Source organism: Rhipicephalus microplus, chromosome 2 (assembly GCF_043290135.1).
Source record: "Rhipicephalus microplus isolate Deutch F79 chromosome 2, USDA_Rmic, whole genome shotgun sequence".
Classification (NCBI taxonomy): Eukaryota; Metazoa; Arthropoda; class Arachnida; order Ixodida; family Ixodidae; genus Rhipicephalus; species Rhipicephalus microplus.
Window position 1 is genome coordinate 52,413,222 of NC_134701.1, and position 24,584 is coordinate 52,437,805.

General features: G+C 48.3%; 1 protein-coding gene and 1 pseudogene across 4 annotated transcripts in view; one reads left to right on the forward strand and one right to left on the reverse strand.

The window, feature by feature from the left end:
* The window catches only part of Liprin-beta (liprin-beta 1), a 216,149-nt gene that overhangs the window by 146,046 nt on the left and 45,519 nt on the right, over positions 1-24,584 (forward strand). For all 4 annotated transcript variants that reach the window (XM_037422165.2, XM_075886466.1, XM_075886464.1 and 1 more), the window contains one exon: positions 9,322-9,447. In XM_037422165.2, the coding sequence (XP_037278062.1) occupies positions 9,322-9,447 (126 nt within the window). The remainder of the gene's footprint in view (positions 1-9,321; positions 9,448-24,584) is intronic.
* LOC119170887 (uncharacterized) lies at positions 596-2,560 on the reverse strand (annotated as a pseudogene).

Below are 24,584 nucleotides of genomic sequence, written 5' to 3' on the forward strand. Positions count from 1 at the left end.
CACTGCAGGTGGTGCTTCGAATGGATTTATTGGCATTACCAAAGGTGGAATGAGACTAGAAAATAATTTCTGTATGTTCCAATAGCAGTGCAAGCGCGGCACTTGCAGGATACCCAGGTAAATGAGAAGACAGGTAGACTTCTCTATCTCTTCAGGAGTCACTTCTTTCCATGATCTGGCTCTCTCACTGTATGACTGTTTCTCCAAAATATGCATCCACACATATTTATTAGTCATGTTGCATCTCTGTGCGATTATTTCTATTGTGAGAAACTGTGTAGAGAAGTCCACAGCTCTTACAAAGCGCCGCGTGGCACTGTGGAGCATGATGCCGAGGTCAACTCTCGGCCGTCTTTTCAAGCAAAAGTCCGCTCTTTGTGCTGCCGCTGACAAGTGATCCTGTCCAAACGACAATGACACCCTGCGGATAAGAATCGCTACCTTTAGAACTAGGGCCCCTAACTTTATGCGGTGGAAAATTTGGAATTCTGCAATTCGAGATAGAGAAATCTGTGAAGTTCCGCGGCAACTCTAAACATGCAAAATTCTGTGGCAATAATGAACAAATGCAAGAAGGCACACGTAACAGCTTATTTATCACACTTTCAGGCTCGCAACATGCCTGCAATAATTAAAATTGGAGAAAGCTGTTGTGGCACAGCATCAGATGGTGCTTGGTGCTCTCTTCACTTAGAGAGTGACGCTTGTGGGAGACAATGTCACCATAGCGACTAAATAATCTCTCTGCATCAACAGAGTTGATTGGTATTGCCAAGTATTTCAAGAGGATTGATGAAAGGGTTGGAGTAAGCTGCTCCATCCTTGCCCAGAAAGCCAGGATATCAAAGTCTACTCCTGGATTTTGTTGCTTGGACACAAATGATGGAGCCAGGTCCCTGTCACTGGTCTTCAGTTCTTGTGCAGTCTTCAGGTAAATCTGCCATTCGGCAGCTAGAGCAAGTGATTCTTCTGCAAGCTGAGGCACGCTTGTCAACTCTGTCCTCTTCTGTGGAAGACACCAAACTTGCAGAGGATCCAAGCACCTAACATCTTTGAAGAATTGACGTGTATTAGACTTCTCCAAGTATACCTGTGCTTTGTTAGCCGCTTTGGTCATTGCAACCTTCATCTTGCTTTCAATTTGATTGGGCTCATTATGTGAAACATTTTCTCTCTTCAGCTGCGTTGCAAAATCCTCCTTTGAAGCTGCTTCAAGGTACCCCCAAAGTGTAAACAATGCATTGTACGCTTTGTGGCAGGCTACGCACTGACCTTCTGCTGCTTTTAGCAAGCTGGAAACTTTTTTCCCAAATACTGCAATGCACCACATGCTCTACCTGAGCTCAGTCGAGTCTTCACTAAGCAGTTTCAGAAGAGAATCAACACACGCTGCTTCACTATACTTCTGGTGAACTTGCTGAAGCAATGAAGGATAGTGCTAGAAGTAGGCAGAATGTTGTTTTACAGCCTCAATTCATGAATTCCACTTGCTTTGGACAGGTGCTGGCGGTGCTTTGGCATACTGAACTCCGCACTCTTCCAGATGCGATTTGTAGAAAGCTCTCTTTCTGCTCGACAGGCAGAAGGCCTTCTTCATACAAGCGACAAACTTGTCCACTAAGGGAAAAGATGCCTGCAGTGTGCTACCAACAATGTTCACTGTGTGGGCTACACACGTAATGTGCACAGCACCTTCACAAAGTGGCTTTATGCACTCCTTAAAGGACTTCACCATGTAAGTGGCGTTATCACTAACAAAGCCCGATACATCCTCAAATTCAACTCCATACCTCGTGAGTGTTCTTGTCACGATGCGTCCGATGACGGTTGAGTTCACTTCATCCACGAATTTCACTTCCACGAGTACAGGTTGTAGTGCAGCATTCCCCGTTCTGGCCGACTGAACGAACAACACGTTCACAACCGATTTTGATCGGTCGTCGATGGTTTCGTCTATAATTACAGAAACTGTGGTGCCTTGAAACATAGCTATAAAATTTGCCTCATGCTTCTCGAACAATTCTGGAAGTCGTCGGCGGAGCGCGTCAGATCCAGACACCGATCCGCCATTCCGAACGTGTGCCTGCAGGAACGTTCTCAGTTTCGAATTGTCCACCTTTTCAAGGGAAATATTTGCAGATATCAATGCATCCAAGAACTTGAGCACAACATTGTTCCTCACTTCACTAGCGGTGATTGCGGATTTCAGCGTTTGCAGTCTACTTTGCTTTCTCGGCGCTCCTGAACCTCCGGCTCCATCTTCCGATGGTTCTTCGCCACTTTTTCGCTTAGAGGAGTTTCTTGTTCCGACATTCTTGTGATGACGATTGCTTTCGATGTGCTCGTCAATAGTTGATTTGCGGCGATGGTCAACTGCTCTTGCGCAAGCCCGGCAGAAAAGCACACCTCCATCTTAGTAAAACTCATCGTGCTTGTATTCTCGAGTGCGTTCTCTGGCAGCCTTTTTACTTAAATGTGACCCTGAAGGCGCCATGTCTATTCACGCATCGATCTTCAATCAAAGCTGTGGTGGCTAGAACGACCAAAGCAAACAAGAACAAGGCACACGGCACACGTGCAGTCGCAAAAGCGAGTACGTTGGATCGATGGGTGACTACGGCTACTTACGGCTACCGTTAAGCCTTGTTATCAGTGGCGGCTCAAATTTTTCCTACTGCTAAAAGACGATGAAGCAACCTGAATAATTTTTCTAATAACTAATAAAGTATAGGAGCGCATTGATTCGCCGACATCTAACGCGAACTTTTCTTTTCTTTTGTGGAAAAAAAAAAAGAGTACGAAGAGATTGCCTCCGCGTTTCCATCGAGTACGAAACCGAAACCGCCTTCGCAACAGCGCGTTGCGAGCAAGGAGAGTGGTTGCGAGCATGGTTGCAAGTTCGTCACACAGCCCCATTTCGCGCTAGACTAGTCATATCTGTTCTCAAAGAAGTGCCTCGCCCATTTTATAATCAAAGCTCATACCAAAAACAAAAGTTATTTCACACGCTACAGCGATGTCGATATTTTATTGCGCGCCCGAAAACCTCTTAGCTGGCATTGCAAACAAACTAAGGACTTTTCGCATTCCCGCGAAGAAAAAAACGTTAATTCTATGATTTTTAGCGGAATCGACCTGTTTTTCATATTTCTGTGGAAAAACGTAAATTCCGTGATTTTTCGCAGAATTGCGGAATCGCGGAAAGCTAGGGGCCTTATTTAGAAGACACCTGATGCCTTTAGATCTGATGGCCGCCATAATGAAATGGTTTGTAGTAGAAAACAGAACTTACCGGTGGTTACCTGTCGACGTTCCAGGGCTCTTGATGCACTTTCACCATCTGTGCTAAGGTCTGATGAATAAAAGTAATCTCCCATGTCTCCGCTGCTATCACCTTCACAAAATTCACATTCAGACTCATCAGAATCCGTAAAAGTTTGATGTTTCCAAGGGGCAGTTACGTATGACATCGATGCCATGTCAAAAACTACAAGTGCTTCAAGTGCAATTAAAAGGTTCTTTAAGCATCCCCTTAAGGCAAAAAAGGAACAACAAAAGCAAAACTAGAAAAAGAGTTTTTCTTTTATGCACTGGAGAACTTCACAAGGTTCTCTTCGTAGCTCTTCGGTAGCTTCTGTGAGTTCGACATGCGCTGACATAGAGAGAACCCAGTGCCATGCATGGAATGAGACACTGTCACAGAACGAGCGCTAAAAATGGGCGCGCCGCCAAATTCTTGCGGTAACGCGCGGAAGAGACGCCAGGAGGTCAAAAGAAAAAAAAAAGAAAACAAACATCCAAGGCTCCCCGGGCGCGCGCTCTCCCCTTGGAAGCGTGGCTTCGCCGACGAACCTCCTCACCCCACATCGGCGGCCGAGATAGCCCGCGAAAGTTCTAGAACGAAAGGGGCGTGGTCATACCGAGTTGAGTCATCGACCGCGGAGGGCATTCCAACCGTCTCGCCCTCTTTCCAGCCTTCGCTGCGTATCGCGCCGGCGAAATGACGAGAACCTTCTGGAATGTCGCGCGCAAGGTATTTAACCGAGCAGCCGAGATGAGAGATCAGGAGAAGACGGAGGTTAGCGCCAGAGCGCGAAGGGATCCCGCCGTGTAGTCGGCGAAGGTTTTGTCCGTAGCGACAAAGCAGGAGATGAAGAGGATTTCCACCTGAGGGGTGAAGGCTCGAGCTACAGGCAAGAACGTGTGTTTACCGCTATCGAGCGAAGACGCGCGGCAACAGCTGCGTGTGGGAAGCCGACGTGTTTCCGGCGGAGAAGTTTGAAGCTTGGAGAGTGGCCGATTGAAGACGCGAGGTTTCCTGGAAGAGAAACTTCGGCGAGGTTTCCTGGAAGAGAAACTTCGGCGAGGTTTCCTGGAAGAGAAACTTCAGGGGGCAGCGGAACGGCAACAACGCTGGACTTTGAGTGAGTAATTCTCGGAAGAGTATCATTCAGACTTTTGTTCCAAGGACTTTGGACTGAATAGGTTTTCTATCTCTTTAGTCTTTAAGTGTCTTGGTTGTTCAATGCATGCGACTGCATTGTAGTGTGTACAGTTGTCTGTGTCCGTTGTTGGAGTGTGGCTAATTGTACTGTGTAGTACGTTGTTTGATCGGTGGCATATTGTACTCAGCTATTGTGGAGTGAGCATATTTGTGTATTGTTTTTCTGATCTGCCATTATTGAGAATATAGTTTTGTTTGTTTATCAACTCTCGGCTCTGACTTGTTCTTTGGGCCACAGCCGGCGTCCGCTGGCGCGCCAAAAAGGACCACTTCTAAATTGTCCACGCTTTCGTGGTGCGGTTCGGGGGGCCGATACTACGGCCCTTGGAATTAGCCCGGCGATCGCCTCCCTAATTAACGGGACCTGTGCGTGACAATTAATCTGGCGTCCGCAACACAGGACCTTTTGGTGCACAGTGTGTCCAAAGTAGTGAGAAAGAGCCTCGAGTTGTTGATAGCGCTATCGGAACGATTTTGTGTGTTGTTCAGTGTTCTCGTTAACGAGTGCAGGAGAGTGTTCCGATATACTGATTTAGGCAGATATTTCTTGCACGCGGCAAGGTTTTATTTGCGAGTTGCGAGACACAATGGATCTCGAAAAGTTAGTCGCTCTTGGTGAGAAGATGGGTCTTTCTGGCGCCGAACTACGGAAGTGGGTAAGCCAGAAGGAGAAAGAGGCGGTGAAGAGAGAGAGGTTGGCAGCTGAGAGAGCCAAGGAAGAAAAAGCAGCTGAGTTGGAGCGAGAGAGGTTGGCAGCTGAGAGGGCCAAGGAAGAAAAAGCAGCTGAGTTGGAGCGAGAGAGGTTGGCAGCTGAAAGGGCGAGGGAAGAAAGAGAAGCAAAGGAGCGACAGCTGAAAGAAGAAAGAGCAGCAATTGAAGTTGGAGCTGCAGAGAGAAAAGTTGGCAGCCGAAAGGGCGAGAGAAGAAAGAAAGCTGCAATTGAAGTTGGAGCTGGAGAAAGAAAGACTGGCAGCTGAGAGGGCGAAAGAAGAAATAGAGGAAAGGGAACGGCAGCGACAGCACGAGATGGAACTCGAGCGGCTCCGTTTGCAACAGCGAAGTGAAACTCCCGTCCAAGCTAGAGTTGAAAGCAGCGAACGGGAGGACCACGGCTTCCGCTTGAACCCAAGCAAGCTGCTCGTAGCGTTTGATGAAAGGAAGGACGACCTTGACGCGTACCTTCACTGATTTGAGACGATTGCGAGGAGCCAGAATTGGCCGGAGCATCAATGGGCAACTGCTTTGAGTACTTGCTTGAGTGGTGAAGCGCTCAGTGTGTACGGTAGGCTGACGCCGACCGATGCAGCCAACTCTACAAAGGTGAAAGCTGCTTTGCTGAAGCGATTTAGGTTTACTGTAGAAGGATTCCGGGACAGATTTCGGACAGGAAAGCCAGCTGATGGTGAGACGGCTACGCAGTATGCCGCCCGACTTTGCCATTATTTCGACAGATGGATTGAACTTTCAGGGACAGCGCAGGAGTACGATGAGCTTAGAGAGCTCCTAATTAGAGAACAATTTCTTACTAGTTGCCACCCAAGCCTGTCGCTGTACTTGAAAGAGAGGAAGGCTGACTCACTCGAAGACATGCTTGAATTGGCTGATCAATTCTCGGAAACGCAAGGTGGAACTAATTTGGCCAAGGTCAAGAAGGAGTGTCCCGATGATTCGAAGAAATTGGCTCCCGAAGAAAAGAAGCGTGCACCAGAGAGCATTCCGCGATGTTTTCTGTGCAACCGAGTGGGTCATTGCGCGAAAAACTGTCGAACGATCTTTACGAGCCCTACGGCAGTAAAATGTTTCAAGTGTGGTCAGACTGGGCACAAAGCAGACGCTTGTCGGAACGGAGTGAGTCAAACTCACCAGGTATCCTGTGTGCAAGTGGCACCGAAATCTGATAATAATGCCGTCACCGATGGATTCGTAGAGTTGAAGAATGGGGAGAAAATTCCTATTGTGGGTGCTGTAATGTCAAAACAGCCAACCGGTGTTACGAAGGGAATGCCAACGCTGCCTGGAAAGGTTGCAGGCAAGAAGATTACGGTTCTAAGAGACACCGGTAGCTCCACGGTTATCGTGCGGAGAAATTTGGTACGGGAAAGTGAGTTGACAGGCAGAACGAAACCGGTTTGCCTAATTGACCGTACGGTTCGGATGCTTCCCGAAGCAGAGATTGAGGTGGAAACCCCGTACTTCAGCGGGAAGGTTACTTCTTTATGCATGACGACCCCCCTTTACGACCTTGTCATCGGAAACATCGCCGGGGCGCGAGGACCGAAGGATCCGGAATGTTTGGGAGAAGACCCTAAGATAGAGCCCTCGCCAACCCAGCGACCGCGAGATACAGTGGAGGAGCATCCCGTGACGGATCTCACTAGAGCCCAAGGTGAAGCCGCGGCGCAAGAGACAGCGAATGAGAAGACGATCGTGTTGAATGAGTTCACGCGCTGGGCAGCTGGACGTACGTCGGCACGACCCCAACCAACCGACAGTGTAAAGGAGACAGAGTCGGCCAGCCAGGCCAAATGTAGAGACATGAACAAGCTGGTAAATAAACAGACCGGACCCGTCGAACGTCATGACCCGTTAGCAGGGTCGGAAGTGACAACGATGGCTGAGACGCTGCCTCAGATACCGTCGTTGGAAAAGGCTCGCCGAAAAAGAACAAGGAAAAACAAGAAGAGATCGAGCGAGCACCGCAAGAAAGGACGCAAGCGCAGCTCGAAATACACAGGATAGGTGCTGAGGTCGAATCAGAATGTGTTTGGCAGTGCTGAGTGCCATATGTTGTGTTAATGTTGTGTTATCCTGTGTCACAAGTGTCGAAGTGTTTGTGCTGTGATGTGATGTATAGTGTTGTATAATTGTTGTAATGAGAGAACTTTGTACATTTGTATTTTTGGGAATGTGTGGTGGAGTGTTGTACTCATGTGCCGGTGGTTATATTTCATGTGTGGTGTAATTGAATTACAATGTACAATTGTATTGAGTGAACTATTGCGAATGTGACGTGTCATGAGCGACGGACTATGTTACAGTCTTTGAGTGTGTGGGGACTGTTCGCGCTCGTTTGTGTGGTTCTGAATATTATGAGATAATATGCTTAAAGTGGGGGGCAGTGTCACAGAACGAGCGCTAAAAATGGGCGCGCCGCCAAATTCTTGCGGTAACGCGCGGAAGAGACGCTGGGAGGTCAAAAGAAAAAAAAAAGAAAACAAACATCCAAGGCTCCCCGGGCGCGCGCTCTCCTCTTGGAACCGTGGCTTCGCCGACGAACCTCCTCACCCCACATCGGCGGCCGAGATAGCCCGCGAAAGTTCTAGAACGAAAGGGGCGTGGTCATACCGAGTTGAGTCATCGACCGCGGAGGGCATTCCAACCGTCTCGCCCTCTTCCCAGCCTTCGCTGCGTATCGCGCCGACGAAATGACGAGAACCTTCTGGAATGTCGCGCGCAAGGTATTTAACCGAGCAGCCGAGATGAGAGATCAGGAGAAGACGGAGGTTAGCGCCAGAGCGCGAAGGGATCCCGCCGTGTAGTCGGTGAAGGTTTTGTCCGTAGCGACAAAGCAGGAGATGAAGAGGATTTCCACCTGAGGGGTGAAGGCTCGAGCTACAGGCAAGAGCGTGTGTTTACCGCTATCGAGCGAAGACGCGCGGCAACAGCTGCGTGTGGGAAGCCGACGTGTTTCCGGCGGAGAAGTTTGAAGCTTGGAGAGTGGCCGATTGAAGACGCGAGGTTTCCTGGAAGAGAAACTTCGGCGAGGTTTCCTGGAAGAGAAACTTCAGGGGGCAGCGGAACGGCAACAACGCTGGACTTTGAGTGAGTGATTCTCGGAAGAGTATCATTCAGACTTTTGTTCCAAGGACTTTGGACTGAATAGGTTTTCTATCTCTTTAGTCTTTAAGTGTCTTGGTTGTTCAATGCATGCGACTGCATTGTAGTGTGTACTGTTGTCTGTGTCCGTTGTTGGAGTGTGGCTAATTGTACTGTGTAGTACGTTGTTTGATCGGTGGCATATTGTACTCAGCTATTGTGGAGTGAGCATATTTGTGTATTGTTTTTCTGATCTGCCATTATTGAGAATATAGTTTTGTTTGTTTATGAACTCTCGGCTCTGACTTGTTCTTTAGGCCACAGCTGGCGTCCGCTGGCGCGCCAAAAAGGACCACTTCTAAATTGTCCACGCTTTCGTGGTGCGGTTCGGGGGGCCGATACTTCGGCCCTTGGAATTAGCCCGGCGATCGCCTCCCTAATTAACGGGACCGGTGTGACAGACACCCAGTGCTTGCTCGCTTTGAAATCCTCTGGCTGAATGTCCTTGTCTTGGGTGATCTCCTTTGCCTTCGCTTGTAGCAGCTCGATGTAAACAGCGAGATGTGCAGCTCGTTGCTCCCGCACAAAGTCTGCGAGTTCTCATTACTCATTAGGAAATGCTTCATTGTTTAGTCCACGGAAACTTTTTCGCTGGCCGCTGCAAGCAAAGATGGCATGCTTTTGGTTTGGCCAGCTCTTCAGAACTGCAACATTGCCACAGACAATGGGGAAGTGCTAGTTTCTGACTGAACAGTACTACTTTGGAAATGCATTCACTGCTACTGCATTCATCATCAAAACTTATTAAGACAAATGATGGGACATAAGAAACGCCTCGTCCTGTTGTTTTTTGCATCCCACTTTTTTTTTGTGCTTAGTGAATACCAAGGTTAAATGTACTTGAAGCAACCCTCATTGGACTTGATGGGAAGTCAGTGCATTTGTGTGCGACACGATTTGCTGGATTCTGAGCATTTCTGTTGTGCTGAATTGCATCGCAGGATGACCTGCTGCGCCTAAAGGTGTCCAATCACTTCCACCACCTGAGCATGAAGCGAGGCATCCAGGTTCTGCGGCTGAACCGGTTCAACCCCTCCTGCCTCAAACGACGCTCACTGCCCGACGAGGTGTGTGCCTCCTCTTACTGGCACTGTTGTGCAGACAAGCCGATGTCAGTGGCTGTTTTCTTCTTACTGTTGGAGCCTTCTGTGTTTTATGAAATGACCTTGGGTTTTCTTCTTTTGTATTGACAAGCTACATCTGATTAAAATGGGGGGACATGAGTAATACACATGTCCCTCATTTACTATGGTAGGTTAGTGGTTGGGGTGCTCGACTACTGATAGAATCCCAGCCATTGCGGCTGCCTTTTCAGTGGAGTCTGAAATGTTCAAGGTCTGTGGGCTTAGATTTAGGTGCACATTTAAGGGTGTACGCAGCTTTTGAATCACAAAAAGTGGCAAAATCGCAAAAATGGCAGAAAGAAGCATACAGAAAGCGAATACTTAAAGATCATTTCAAAGCCTCCGATTGGCTGCATACGTCATGTTGCCCCAGCTCACCTTGTCATTACCTCGCTCCATGAGACCGCTGTCTGCTGCTTGCATGTTGGGAGCTCATGGCTGTCGAAAATAACACTACTTTGTGACGTGTTCACGACTCGACGATCACTTAAAATATAATTACTTTTTGGTTAGGAGCTGCAAGCAAATGCTCAATCAGGTTACAATGGTGCGCTGCGCTCGTAAAAGGTGCTTTCAATGTTCTGTGCCGTCAATAGGCCCAACTCTGCTGACAGCATAGGTTAGCAAACTCACTCAGCCTGAGTCGACTCACTCGGGCTCACTCAGACTCAGATCAAGCCATGAGTTCAAATCAGTCAAGCAAGTAATATTTTGGCGTGTCTGAGTCCGAGTGAGTCCGCTTGTAGGAAATTTATGTGAATTTGAGTCCGAGGAAGTCCATGGGTTGGCAAGAGAAGTGGAAGTCTGAGTGACTTACACTTCTCTTGCCAACCCATGGCCTTTTCCTAGATAATCAGCCTTACCTATATTCAGGTAATATTAACCTTACCTAGATTCAGGTTTACAGTCACGTCTAGTCACACATAATCTAAAGCAGTGTCATTCGTGCACCATTTCAATATTTATTGGTCATTAGTCAGTGGCATTGTGTAGGAGAGTAATCTTGACCCTCACTCCTGCGAACTCTTCATGGGAAGTTCTAGATAAATATATCCTATGTTGTCATTTCCTTAAAAAAAATTTACTTTACTGTCTCGCGAGCACTCATAACTCGTATTCAAATGTACTACCGTGTTTACTCGCATAATGATCCCACCTTTTCTTCAGAAAAGTTGAAGCCCATGTGGGGGGAGTATTCATTGCACAGGAGAAAAGGTCACCGTCTGGCATGACGGTTTTGCTTGTTCTGGCCCGCGAAATGCACGACAAATCTATTGTAGCTTGAAGCTCTTGTTTTCTCCGGTAACGAACAAGCACGGATCAATGCCAGATTGTCATCCAACCGCTCTGTTTCCATGCTCCAGGGCTTGCTCGACCAACTTTAAAGGTGCCCTGCAACACCTTTTGAGCATGGTCAGAAAATGCTGCCAATCAGTAGTAGAGGCTCGCGACAACACGCGAGCCAAATATTATAGCACACAATAAATATTATAGCACACAACAAATGTTATAGCGCACAATTCACAATAAATTATCAGTCAGCTAAAAATTGCTTTTTCTTCTCTTGACAAATCACGGATTATTTCCAAAAATCACACTTATCAAGCCCACTTATCAGCCATTGGCTGATTTGAACATGGCGTGCTTGCTCGTTACACAGATCGCCGCGAAAAGCCAGTACTTGTCCACGTGCGGGCGCGATCACACTGAAAAGTTTGCACATTCGAAGGAAAAAAAAAGAAAAAGTTTTCAAGGTCACGTTTTTCTGGGGCCCTACTATCCCTCCCTGCTTAGCTTCCAGCCCTTTCGTCGGGACAAGAGAAGAGAGAATGTGATTACAGCATGCAACTAACCTTTGTAACTCTACTTGCACAGAATGGATTCTTGAAACTTTTGCGGCATTGAATTCGTGAGGCAATAAACTCTTCCAGCGAATTCATTCCATGGTTATTTGAAAAAGTGTTTGAGGGCCCCTTTAAGCTTAAATCCAGCCGTGTAGCTAGCATACCAGCCAAACGCGCCATGCACAGCAGATGTTCTCAACGAACTTCACTACTACAACCCCGACAACAGAAATGCAGCATCAGATAGCGTCGCACAAATGTCGCGGACCTCCGAGATGGCGGGCGCGCGAGGTAGAAACTCACCACACGCCTGCCATCTCGGAGGCCATGTGTTTGTTACTTCCTTTGTTGTCAGGCTGCTGTGTTTGTGTGGCACTATAAGCAAAGAGGTTTCTCCTGCATTAGACAGATAGAGCTTTGCCGCAGAAGGCACGACTTTAAAGTTCGGTTGACGTCTACAGTCGCGCTGCTCGCAACTATTTGGCAAGGTTGGGAAACAATGCTTCGACTTTTATTTCGTCATTATTTTGTGATATAATGACTGGATTTAACGTTGTTTCAATCAGCAATGGCACATTGTAGCACATTGAAATAAAATGAACAGATACATTTTAAAAAACTTTTATTGCGATAGTAATTATATGGACACTCTTGGCTGGATTTGCCGTAGGTGTCGACATCGGCGTTCCCGTCACTCGCTGTATATGTATACATATCTATATACAGTCAATCCTGGATATATCAAACTCGGATATATAGATTTATTCGCTATCAAACAGTTGAAAAATCTTCTTGAATTTCCAATGAAAAAGTATGGGACCGGTGCACCCGTATATAGAACGCTGCGCCGCACCGAAGCCCAGCAAGTGCATTTTTCCTAGCAAATATAATCAATTTTAGACCACATTCTAACAAGTTCCGATCCTTTTTCGCGTGCAGGCGACGAAAAAAACGGTTTCATTTCATCGCACTGATCTGGTTTGCTGCGCGGCACTTGCGTGTACATCGGTATGTTTGATACGCGATCTGCAGGTCTTAACGCGCGGGCTTAGTGTTTTCCTAAAGAATGATTGCCGAAGGCACTGAAAGAGAATCCGAAATGACTCGGTGATCTCAGTGCATTGTTCGCATATGGTTCGCATTCCCTTCCGTGTTTGTTAGTGCACAATGGCATGCAAGCCTGAAAAGCAGGGCCTTCGAGATGTGCAACCTTGTGACATATTTTTAAAGTGTTTTTGGTTTCATAGCGCATGTCCCAGAGGCTACGCTTTTTTGTTATCGTTTTGCATCAAAGCCTCTAAAAGCAGCAGCTGCCAGCTACAAAGCCACAGTGACATTGATATCTTCAACATGTCGACAGTGAGAACTCCGACGAGCTCGGCGTTGCGTCTTTTGCACCTTGTGGCCTTCTCGCCTCGTTCCTAATAAATTCTCATTTGGTAGTTGAACTGAACATTGACCCGCACGAAGCGATAAAAGTTATGACTGGCGCTTGGAGCGACGTAAAGTAGTAAAACACTGTCGTAAACGTTCCTTGCGGGCCTGGTGACGACTTCGGGTGCAATAACTGCTGACAACGGCGTACGATGCCTTAGTGAATTCTGTGACTTATCAGCGTTTTCGGGCAGCATATCGGACAGTAGCAACTTCATCAATACAGACGACGACGTTTCTAACTGCATGAATGCTGAGATTTTGGCTGCCATTGCCGATACCGCAGAAGTGTAGACAGGCAGTTATGAATGTGCCAACGCCATCGTTTCCACTGCTAACCAAGGTTTTCTCGTACTATAAAGCTTGCATTGGCGTTCTGCGTCAATGAACTTTGTGGCCAAAGGAGCTAAGTTCGCTTATTTGAAAAGTTTCAATGATATTAAGGATGTCCGGAACTTGACGACGTGCAAGAAAAGCAAGGCAAGTTTTGGACTAAATAAAGTGGGGTAACCTCCAGTTCGCACCTTGTTTGTGAGCGAATTTTTATGTTAGCTCTTGTAACAATTTATGAGGCCTGAAATTTTTCAATTTAGGCCCTAAATATGCATATTTTATATTTCGAACTTTTGATACAGTCGAAACCCGCAATAGTGAAACCCCGCGAGTACGAAATCCCCGCCGCAACGAAATATTTCCGGATCTCTGGCGAACGTTCGAAATGTTTTTGGACAGCGATCCCGCAATAAAGAATTTTCTACCACGGTGTGGGCCTTATTTTACCCTCCCGCCAAAGGTAAATTATCGAAAATATGCTCGTATGCGTGTTGTGCGCACTCAAAGTTTGTAAACTTCTGCTTTTGCCGCGCTAGCCTGGGTACCGCCATTTTTCATTTTTCATCGGCAATGGAGTCTGTGTCCGGCAACATGCCTGGCCACACAGCAGCAGGCGATGGCAATTGATCATGCCGGAGTGCAGATGGTGCCGTCGGATGAGCTCAACAGGCCGAAGCAACACCAACAGCTGGAATCAATCAAAACGACAAAGAGAAGACTGGAACTGGTGGCGAAATCGAGACGAAGTTACAATGGCGCCTGAGAAAAGCTTGACGCCAGAAGCGGATTCTCCGTTGATCACGGAAAAAGAACGGCAACAATATCATCATGATGTTAAGCAGCCTTGCAGCGACACCATTAGGGGGCGACACAATCCCATCGTGCATTGCTTCCGTCATTTCGTCACTTCTGTAGCCTCACACACGTGAGCGCCGCGAGTTGTGTTGTGTGTGGCTGTTTCCATCGGCATCCCAGATGAACTCACTGTTGATGCGTTCGTTCGCGCCGACGAGGACGTATTCGTGTACGAGGAAGTGACCGACGAGGCCATTATCGAAAGCATGCATGAGGCTGACGACACCGAGGACTAAGAAGAGACACATGCGGAGAAACCCAACCCGCGGTTTGTTTTGGATGCGCTGAACATTCTTCGCTCCTTCTTCGGTGCACGTGACGACAACCTAACAATGGACCACTATTTCCAGTGCAAAGGGAGAGCTTTGAAGTTGTTGCATGGCAAGGGTCGGCGAAGTAAGTTGACTGACTTCTGGCAATAAATTTTTGTTCTGCTGGCTGTATCACTGTTTTTATGTCTCTTACTCGCGGCAACGAAATTCTCACGAAAATGAAATTTTTCAGTTTTCCCTGCGATTTCGTTATTGCGGGTTTTGACTGTATATCGAACTAGTTCGCGATCCCCGTCGAGTTCGATGTATTCAAGATCGACTGTATATGAAAACGCAAGAAAGAAAAATAATCCAGAAAAAGACTCCAGCGCACAGAATCAAACTTTGGACTTCTGAAACGTGAGTGCAAGGCGTTAATCACTGAGCCATGGAGATGCATGTTTTTCAACGTTCAAAGGACAAGCTACTTATATCTACCACTTATCGCTGTTGATGGGCATCTCGGGGGGGACTATCGCGTTTTCAGCATTACCAATGTAATGCAATGAGCTGCAATGAGCCACCATGTCACGACGCGACGGCGCGCGCCCTCGTTTCCCACGCGCATTTTGCCTCGTGCAGAGAAGGGGCATGGACGCTCACTTGCGTGTCCTTGTTTTATGGTGGGTAGGATCGTACGCCTTGTTTGGCCTTGGGATTTCACTGGAGCAATTCTGTTGTAGCGTCCTGGCGCACAAAGGTCACTGCGATCATTGCACTGTCTACATTTGTGAAAAGGGCCCGCTTCTCAGACACCGTGAAGTAAAAACTGAAACGCTTATTCGAGTTCATTTGTACCTGTGAGTACGTTTCATGCGTCATTTGTGCGTGAGAAACGCGGGGCACGTTTCGATCTCCTTGCCATTTTGGGCATGATCTTCCAGTTGCTATTGTGTCCATGCTTTGCCTTTGTGGTAAAGCTGTGACTTTTTTTTTCTTTTTTGGAAAATCAAGGTGGGCATAGGTTCAATATGCTAGTGAATTCATTACGCGAGTAAATACAGTATATCAAAACATGCCAAAAAGAGCACCAATTAGCGTATTTATTCGACGATAGATCAACCTCTTTTTTTAAATGTTGTTCATAACCAGCTATTGACTTATATTCGTGACCAAAGAATCTCGACCTATACTCACGATCAAACCAACCAAAAACGCCGAGCTTATGGCGTTCAACTGTCGCGCCCACTGTTCTTCAAGCGGTTCTTGCTGCATACACAAGCTATATACCATAAAATCTGAAATAAGGACCACCCTCTTCCTTTTCGACTACCTTAGTTATTGAAAAAGAAGTAATTCGTGCAATAGTCGCGTATCGCTCTTACGAAATGCAGCCACTCTGCTGTGCTTGCGATGAAACCCACGATTTCCCTAGGTATTGGACGTGAAGTCCTTAATCCCTAGACGGGCTTTTGGCCTGCAGCCGCACTACTGGCCCGAAGCCTCACGCTTTGTTCATTGTACAATTAAAGTGACAGGGTAATGGTTTGCATTTGCTTTATGCGCTGTGCCGTGCTCCCCACTGGGCTGCAGAAATCAGGCGCCTTTTTCTAACCACCACCATCACTTGGTTGTGTGCGATTGCAACAATGTCACATCGCCAGAGTTACACAGGTGACTTCAAGTACCAAGTGGTACTTTTTACCGGGGACTCGAGCACAATTGTGCTGTGCAGAGTGACTTCTGCGTAAATGAGATGATTAGGGGTTGCCAAAAGCAGCGTGACCGTCTGTTTGCATGCAAACGTCGTCTTTGTGCCTTTCACGACCCAGCAATCAGCAGCGGTGGCAGCAAGACGACGTTGTTTGGGAAGTTGCGAATGCTTGGGAAGAATCCTATGATAATATCATCTTGCACATTTGATAAGATGACGGCCCCGGCAGCGATTAGGGCGCTGAGTTGTGTAAATAAAGGTGTGCCACGCTTCAACTTGTCTGTTTCTAAACTAAAAAAAAAAACAGATTGTTCAAGCTATATTTTTGTTTAGTTTTTTTTCTCGTAGAACACTATAAGCAGAGGTCAACCTCTATTCGTGCCCAACGCGTTTTTCAGTAAATAGGGTAGCTCATATATTGTGCCTTGACACGATGCTCGGAAAAGCTAATTGTAAGTTTACGGACTCATGAGTAAACTCAGTTGGCTCACTCAGACTCTGATCGAGTCACGAGTAGTCGTGAGTCTGGGTGAGTTATGTTTTGGTGAGTTTGAGGCCGATTGAGTACTGTTAAAGAAAATTTGTTTGTGTTGTGAAGAAGAAAGAGCATCGTTGGCAAGCAACATCGCCACCGCTTGGGTACTGGGTGCTGGGCTTCGCTCGCTCGGCTCGTGCTGATCATCGCCGGCATCTGCTTGACCGTTGCTCTTGCACGATCGTGTTTCTTCGTAGGACCACCGTCGCAACAGTCGCCAGTAAACCCTTTTTCAATTGGTGGAGGGTGCTGACATTCCCCGTCGCCTGAACCTGGGTGCTGCCATTCGCCGTCGCCTGAACCTGGAGCTGCGCAACCGAACGCTACCTCCCATCATGGCTACCAACAACGCGCAACCTGGCTCTTCCACTCCATCCCCCAGCAACCCCGGCGTTCTTCGTTTGCGAGAGCCCAAGGTCTTTAGCGGAGCTGATGAGACCGACGTGGAAGACTGGTTCGCTAACTACGAACTGGTGAGCGCAAACAACAAGTGGGATGACGCGGACAAATTGACTAACGTCATCTTTTACCTCACTGACGTGGCCGAAATGTGGTATAACAACCACAAAAACGACATTACGACGTGGTCCATCTTTAAAACTTTGTTTGCTGACGTTTTTGGCCGACCCGCAGTCCGCAAGGCCAGAGCCGAACAACGCTTGCGGACTCGCGCCCAAAAGCCAACGGAATCTTTCACCAGCTACATCGAAGACATTATTGGTCTTTGCAACCGTGTGAACACCACCATGCCCGAGTCGGAGAAGATTCAACACATCCTCAAAGGGATAAATGACGGTGCATATCAGCTGCTCCTGGCCCGTAATCCTGCCACCGTTGCGGAACTTGTCACTTTGTGTCAAAGTTTCGACGAGTTGAGCAAGCAGCGCGCCCTGACTCGGCCATTTTCCTCACACGCCGACTCGCTCTCCAGTCTCACTTCTGTTCCCGACCACTCACCAACCCTGCAAGAGATTAAAGACTTCGTGCATGAAGAAGTAGCTCGGCAACTGTCGTTGATTCCCTTCACGCAGCAGCCACCGTCCTCTCGTCTGCCCTCACCACTCCGCGACGTTATTGCCGAAGAGGTAGCTCAGGCTGTTCCCGTCGCTGCCCACCAGCAGCCTGTGCCTGTGGCCATGCCTGTTGCCCATGCGCCGGCTATGCAGCCCGTGGCCGCGCCTCTTACGTATGCTCAGGTGGTACGTAGCAGACCCCGCCAGCAGCATTTGCCACCCATGTCTTCAGTCGCTCCCCACTCCGCCCCTTTTTCGACACCTTGGGCCGCACCACGAGTCAGCTATTCCTGGTGCACTCCTGACAATCGACCGATCTGCTACGCCTGCGGTACTCCAGGACATGTGGCACGATATTGTCGCCGTCGCTTCCAACCACTCCACGACGCTACTCGGCCGTTACCGTATGACCCACAGCCCATGCACATACCTGCTCCCTATCCCTCACCGCAGTATGGATACACTAACCTTCCTGAGTCTCGGTCACCCCAGCCTCAAACTCACTCTCCCCGCTCCCCATCTCCTCGCAGGCGATCACTGTCCCCAATGCGTCCTAGACCCGCTTCCTCCAACCGAGAAAACTGAACGCCGCAGTTCCAGAGGCAAGAACTGCGCCGTCGTCGAAATGCTCAAGTCCTCGCACTTCACCAGCTAACGTTGTCGCTATATCTGTCGATGGTGTTTCTACCTTTGCCCTCGTCGACACAGGTGCTGCCGTTTCTGTTATAGCCGCCCAGCTCTGCCACTCCCTACGCAAAGTGACCACGCCGCTCTCTGGACTATCGCTTCGTACAGCTAGCGCACAACAAGTTCGACCTCTCGGCACCTGTACGGCCCGCATATTCATCCAAGGCTCTATGTACGTTGTCGAGTTCATCGTCCTTTCGGTGTGCTCGCATGACGTTATCCTCGGGTGGGACTTTCTGTCAAATCATCATGCCATCATCGACTGCGCACGCGCTGAAGTTCAATTTTCGCACCTGTGTGACGAACCTTTGCACGAAACCCTTGAGCGGTCGCCAAAACTTGCCGTGCGTGAGGACACTGAAATTCCGCCAGCCTCTCTTGCCGTTGTCCCGGTTTGCTGCGATGACTATAATGATGCCACAGTGATGTTTACACCTTCCGACATTTTCATGAGCCGCAGAGCCGTTTCCTTGCCTTTCGCTACACTCGACGTCACTGCGGGCCGAAGCAATATTTTCGTCCATAACCCCCTTTCTGCACCGCTTACGCTACTTGCCGGCGAATGTCTCGGTCGAGTGGAGTACCTCGATTCCTCTTTATTTTTTAACATGCCAGACGAATCGTGCAGTAGCGCCTCGACCGAACTTCATGCCCTTTCCCCACTGGAATGCTCATCGAGTGACACCTTCTCGAGTTCCATCGCCGACACCTTAAGTGCCCATGAACGCGCCGAGCTTCTTAATCTCCTCCAGCACTTCGCGAATTCATTCGACGTTTCTCAGCCACAATTGGGTCGGACTTCCGCAGTGCACCACTACATTGACACCGGTTCGCACCAGCCATTGCGTCAAAGACCGTACCGTGTCTCTGCTGCAGAACGTCACGTCATCAACGACCAGGTCGAAGAGATGCTACGCTGTCGCGTTATTCAACCATCGCACAGTCCTTGGGCATCTCCTGTCGTTCTAGTTCGAAAGAAAGATGGATCGATTCGATTTTGCGTCGACTACCGGCGATTAAACAAGGTGACGCGGAAAGACGTCTATTCATTACCGCGCATAGACGACGCCCTTGACAGCCTCCAAGGAGCCGAATTCTTCTCCTCCTTAGACTTACGATCTGGATACTGGCAGGTTCCTATGGCAGACGCTGATCGCCAGAAAACTGCGTTCATTACACCAGATGGCCTGTACGAATTTAACGTAATGCCATTTGGTCTTTGTAATGCTCCTGCCACGTTTGAACGACTCATGGACAACACACTGCGTGGACTGAAGTGGTCTGTGTGTCTATGCTACCTCGACGACATTGTCGTTTTCTCTCCCGATTTTCCTACGCATCTGCTTCGGCTCCAACTGGTTCTGACGTGTTTAACCAACGCTGGGCTCCAACTGAACCTTAAAAAGTGCCGCTTCGCCGCGCTAGAGCTGTCCATCTTAGGGCACATCGTCTCCAAGCATGGTGTTCGACCCGACCCTGCAAAACTGCGAGCAGTCGCTGAGTTCCCGAAACCTACTACACTGAAAGAATTACGCAGTTTTGTCGGACTATGCTCGTACTTCCGGCGCTTCGTGCGAAATTTTGCATCGATCATGTCACCACTGACCAACCTCCTACGTGGTGATGCAAACCTTTCATCCTGGTCTTCTGACTGCGACGTCGCGTTTGCCACGCTCCGTAGTCTGCTAACATCTCCTCCAATTCTTCGGCCTTTCGACCCAACAGCTGCAACGGAAGTGTTCACACAGACGCTAGTGGGGTTGGTCTAGGCGCCGTCCTCGCCCAACGCAAGCCGGGCTACTCCGAATACGTCGTCGCTTATGCGAGTCGCACACTTACTAAAGCTGAGGCCAATTACAGCGTCACTGAAAAAGAGTGCTTGGCGCTAGTGTGGGCGCTTCGCAAGTTCCGCCCTTATTTGTACGGTCGCCCATTCAACCTGGTAACGGACCACCATGCACTTTGTTGGCTCGCCACATTGAAAGACCCTTCTGGCCGCCTAGCTCGGTGGGCACTGCAAATCCAGGAGTACGACATTCGTGTCATCTATCGCAGCAGACGCAAGCATTCTGACGCCGACGCCCTGTCGCGTTCGCCTTTACCTCCCGACTCGGCCTGCGGAACCACTGGTACCAACTCCATCGCATCTCTCGACCTCGACTCCTTTACCAGTGAACAACACAAGGACCCGTGGATCGCTTCCCTTTTTAACTGTCTTTCTGGATCGTCAACCACTGCGGTACCACGATCTCTCCGACGTCAAGCTGCTCATTTCGCCATTCGTGATCGGCTGCTACACCGACGCAACTACGCCCCCGAAGGTCGTAAGTGGCTCTTGGTTGTCCCGCGCAGCTTGCGATCACAAATCTGCGCCTCCTTTCACGACGATCCCCAATGTGGTCATGCCGGAGTTTTCAAAACTTACGAACGCATTCGCCATCGCTTTTATTGGCGCGGAATGTATAATTTCGTTCGAAAATTCGTTATGGGCTGTCCTGACTGTCAACGCCGCAAATCACCGCCTTTCCACTCGTCCGGTGCGCTTCAACCGCTTCCGTGCCCTGCCAAACCTTTCGATCGGATCGGAATTGATCTCTATGGCCCTCTACCGACAACATCAGATGAAAATCGGTGGATCATAGTCGCTGTGGACCATTTAACACGCTACGCTGAGACCGCCGCCCTTCCAAGTGCCACTGCGCGGGACGTAGCATCCTTCATCCTTCATCGCTTCATACTACGACATGGTGCACCTCGAGAACTACTAAGCGACCGAGGTCGAGCCTTCCTATCAGAAGTCGTCACGTCTCTGCTTTCTGAATGCCATGTTGTTCATCGCAAGACCACGGCATACCACCCGCAGACTAACGGGCTCACGGAAAGATTTAACCGCACCCTTGGCGATATGCTCGCCATGTATGTGACATCCGATCATACTAACTGGGATCGCATTCTTCCATTCATCACGTTCGCATATAACACCGCGGCACAGTCTACCACTGGATTTTCACCTTTCTTTCTTCTTTATGGACGCGAACTATCCCACACCATCGATACTCTGCTTCCATACCGTCCTGACGCATCCGAATGCCCATCTGTGTCCGAAGCTGCCCGAAATGCGGAAGAGTGCCGTGAACTCGCACGCACCTTTGCGTCACAAGAACAACAGCGCCAGAAAGAAAACAGCGCCGACTCTTCACAAAGCCCCAGCTATTCCCCGGGATCACTTGTATGGCTGGCTGTTCCTTACCAAACCCCCGGCATTTCCTCAAAACTCGTTCCAAAGTACGAGGGCCCATACCGCGTTTTGGAGCAAACCTCGCCGGTGAATTTTCTCATCGAGCCACTTTCCCCATCTGACGACATGCGCCGGCGTGGACGTGACATCGTCCACGTCGCCCGCTTTAAGCCATATCATAGCCCTCTGCCTCCAGACTCTTAGGTCGCCAGGATGGCTCTTTTTCGGCGGGGGCAAATTGTGAAGAAGAAAGAGCATCGTTGGCAAGCAACATCGCCACCGCTTGGGTACTGGGTGCTGGGCTTCGCTCGCTCGGCTCGTGCTGATCATCGCCGGCATCTGCTTGACCGTTGCTCTTGCACGATCGTGTTTCTTCGTAGGACCACCGTCGCAACAGTCGCCAGTGAACCCTTTTTCAGTGTGAATATGTGTGAGTCTGACAGGAAAATTTCGGTGAGTCCTGAGTGCAAGATATCTTTCATGAGTGAGTCTGAGTGAGCTATACAAGTTTTGCTGACCAATGGCTAACGGCAACATGAACCTCGAACTTCCCGGACAAGAACAGCGTGCTTCTTTGCAAGCAATATAGCACATTACTCGCAGTCTACTCGAAACCACAAATGGGCATTTTAAGCATCGGAAGCAGACCCCACGGCCACAGACTGCTGGGAGCAACAGCTTAGCAAGTTCGTGTGTGAGCACTCGAAAATGCGGGACCAAAGCATATTGCAAGCCGATATTTCGTTGCCGTGACTGTGCATTTGACGCATTATTACCGAACGTGGCTGCCAATCGCATCACGTGTTGGCTCCACAAATCACACAGCCGAGCACTTCGGAGTCAAATATAAGGATGCGATTCAGACATGCTTGAAGCCATGCTTCGTATCACCGCAAGCGTATATGAGTGCTCTGAAACATTGAAAACCACGTAGATCGGCGCTTCTGTGACCAGCTGTTCAACAATGCATTTTACTGGCTAGAGTAACAAAAGAATGTGTATAAAGCAGGGGGACCAATTTTTATTCCTGGGCCACCAGGGTCATGGCCTTCACTGTTCATTATTTGAAAAGAAAGCATAGGCTGTCATGTTGTGTGCCATTTTCTGTCAAAATCAACCTCTTGCTATAAAATTATTCATTGAATATTTGTAATCAAGAAGCAAGACTATGAATTACAATCATGACATCATGAACACAAGAAAGATGTGCAATTATTTCAGCATATGGTCTTATTACCATATTTACTTGCGTAATTCTTGCATTTTGTTTCGCGGAAAACCAATGAAAAGTTGCAGGGTGCAAGTACCATATTTACTCGCGTAATCTTCGCACTCGCATAATTCTCGCACCCCCCACATCGCCCAACAAAAATAAGTTTTTTTTTTTTCCTCGAGTAATTATCGCACTCCCGAAAATTGCCACAATAATGTCGTCTGCTCAATCCAGCTATTGATGATGATAGCGCGCGCTATCTGGCACCATCTCCTAAGCATCAATCGTACTATTATTGCACAAAAATTCAATCTAATCCAAGCCAAGCCAAAGCGGCAAGTGCGCGTTGCGGCGTGTTTTGTATGTTGTGTCTGTAATCTTGTCACGTTATGGGCGTTACAGAAGCTAAACGGCTGCTTTCAAGTTGAAGGTGATTGATCATGTACTAAACAACGGCAACAGGGCCGCCGGTAGGCCCTTCGGAGTCGACGAGTTTTGCGTTCACTACTGGTGATGGCAGCTAAAAGCCACTAAGACACGTTGGGCCTGCCGTGTGCTTAAGACTGTGATTGATGGTAAACTTTTTTTCTTCAGAAGGAAACTGCGGACGATTATGTTAAATAGCCATCAGCCCAATACTAACATCTCACTCTTATCTTTTGAGGGCTCCTGTTGAGTGACTAACGCTACCGCTACGCCCACAAGCTTTGCGCGTGGTATTCTAATTCTCGAGTATTTGCTCGCACATTTTGTGTCTCAAATAAATCTTGCATTGTGTTGTGTTGAACCTGTGCTTTTACTTTTTAATGAAGTTTTAAGTAGTGCTTCTCAAAGCTTGCTGTTAGTTGCTGGTGTGAGAATCCCGATTTGTGGCCACTTCTTTTTCTTTTTCGCTCTGTAGGTTTTTGTGGAAAGCTTTCCTCGCATAATTCCCGCACCCCCCAACTTTGCATCGGTCTTCCCGCCAAAAATAGTGCAAAAATTATGTGAGTAAATACGATATTACATGACGAAATTTTTTTTTTTTTGTGAGAATGTACAGAGTGGTGGAAAAAAAGAAAAAAAACTAACGGTATGTAAAAAAACTAACCGTGCTTATACATTTGGCGGGAGCATTAACGATGTTTTAGCCACCTTTCGGCTACATGGGAAGAGCATGCTTTTTACACACGAATCCCTTTTCTCAGAGGAGTCTTCTGTTTTTAGATTTGTCTTTAACATTTGACAAAAACCATGTTGGCCATAGAGCCTACGCACACAGAAAGATATGCTCCCGTACGATTCCGCTCTCTCAAAAATTGTCAAGAGAACAATTGCTACCAACTGCCTTGAGTCTGCCCTTACGAAGTCGTGCCCCGACTCCATGCAGGCTAGTTTTGATAACTAGTCGGCTTTACAAGCTCCATCTCAGTGACCGTCTCGAAAACCCTTCTTCAGGAGGTGAAAAGGAGGTGAGGGGCATTAAAGGATAATGTCCACCCTGTCCAGAATGGAGGCAAGCCTTTGGAGGTGCCATACGTCCACCAACCCGCAACCTCAAGAAGGTTGCCGATAGGCACAGTTTGCATAGTCTTCTTGGCACCACGCAAGATAGCTGGACTCTGTTTGCGGGTCAGACGTGGTGACCAAAAGCTCAGATGCCGCAAGAAGGACACCAAACCTAATGTGAAATACGAGGCAGTGGTTGTATTGAACACTGTTGTCGTGCAGGAAGATGTATGTGGGCGAAACTGGACACTGTCTTAACAACCGAGCTCAGGAGCATGAATTATCTTTAAAGAATAGAGGAAATGTGCACTTATATAGCCTGCAGATGCAAGCCTCAGCTTCATGAGATCAAGATAATAGGCAGAAACAATGACACATAAGTGCAAGAGCCATTGGAGGCATTTCATATTAAGAAGAGAGGCACAGGCTTCGATGCACCCATATGCAGAGTTGGGATCTGGTGGCTTGTTCTTTT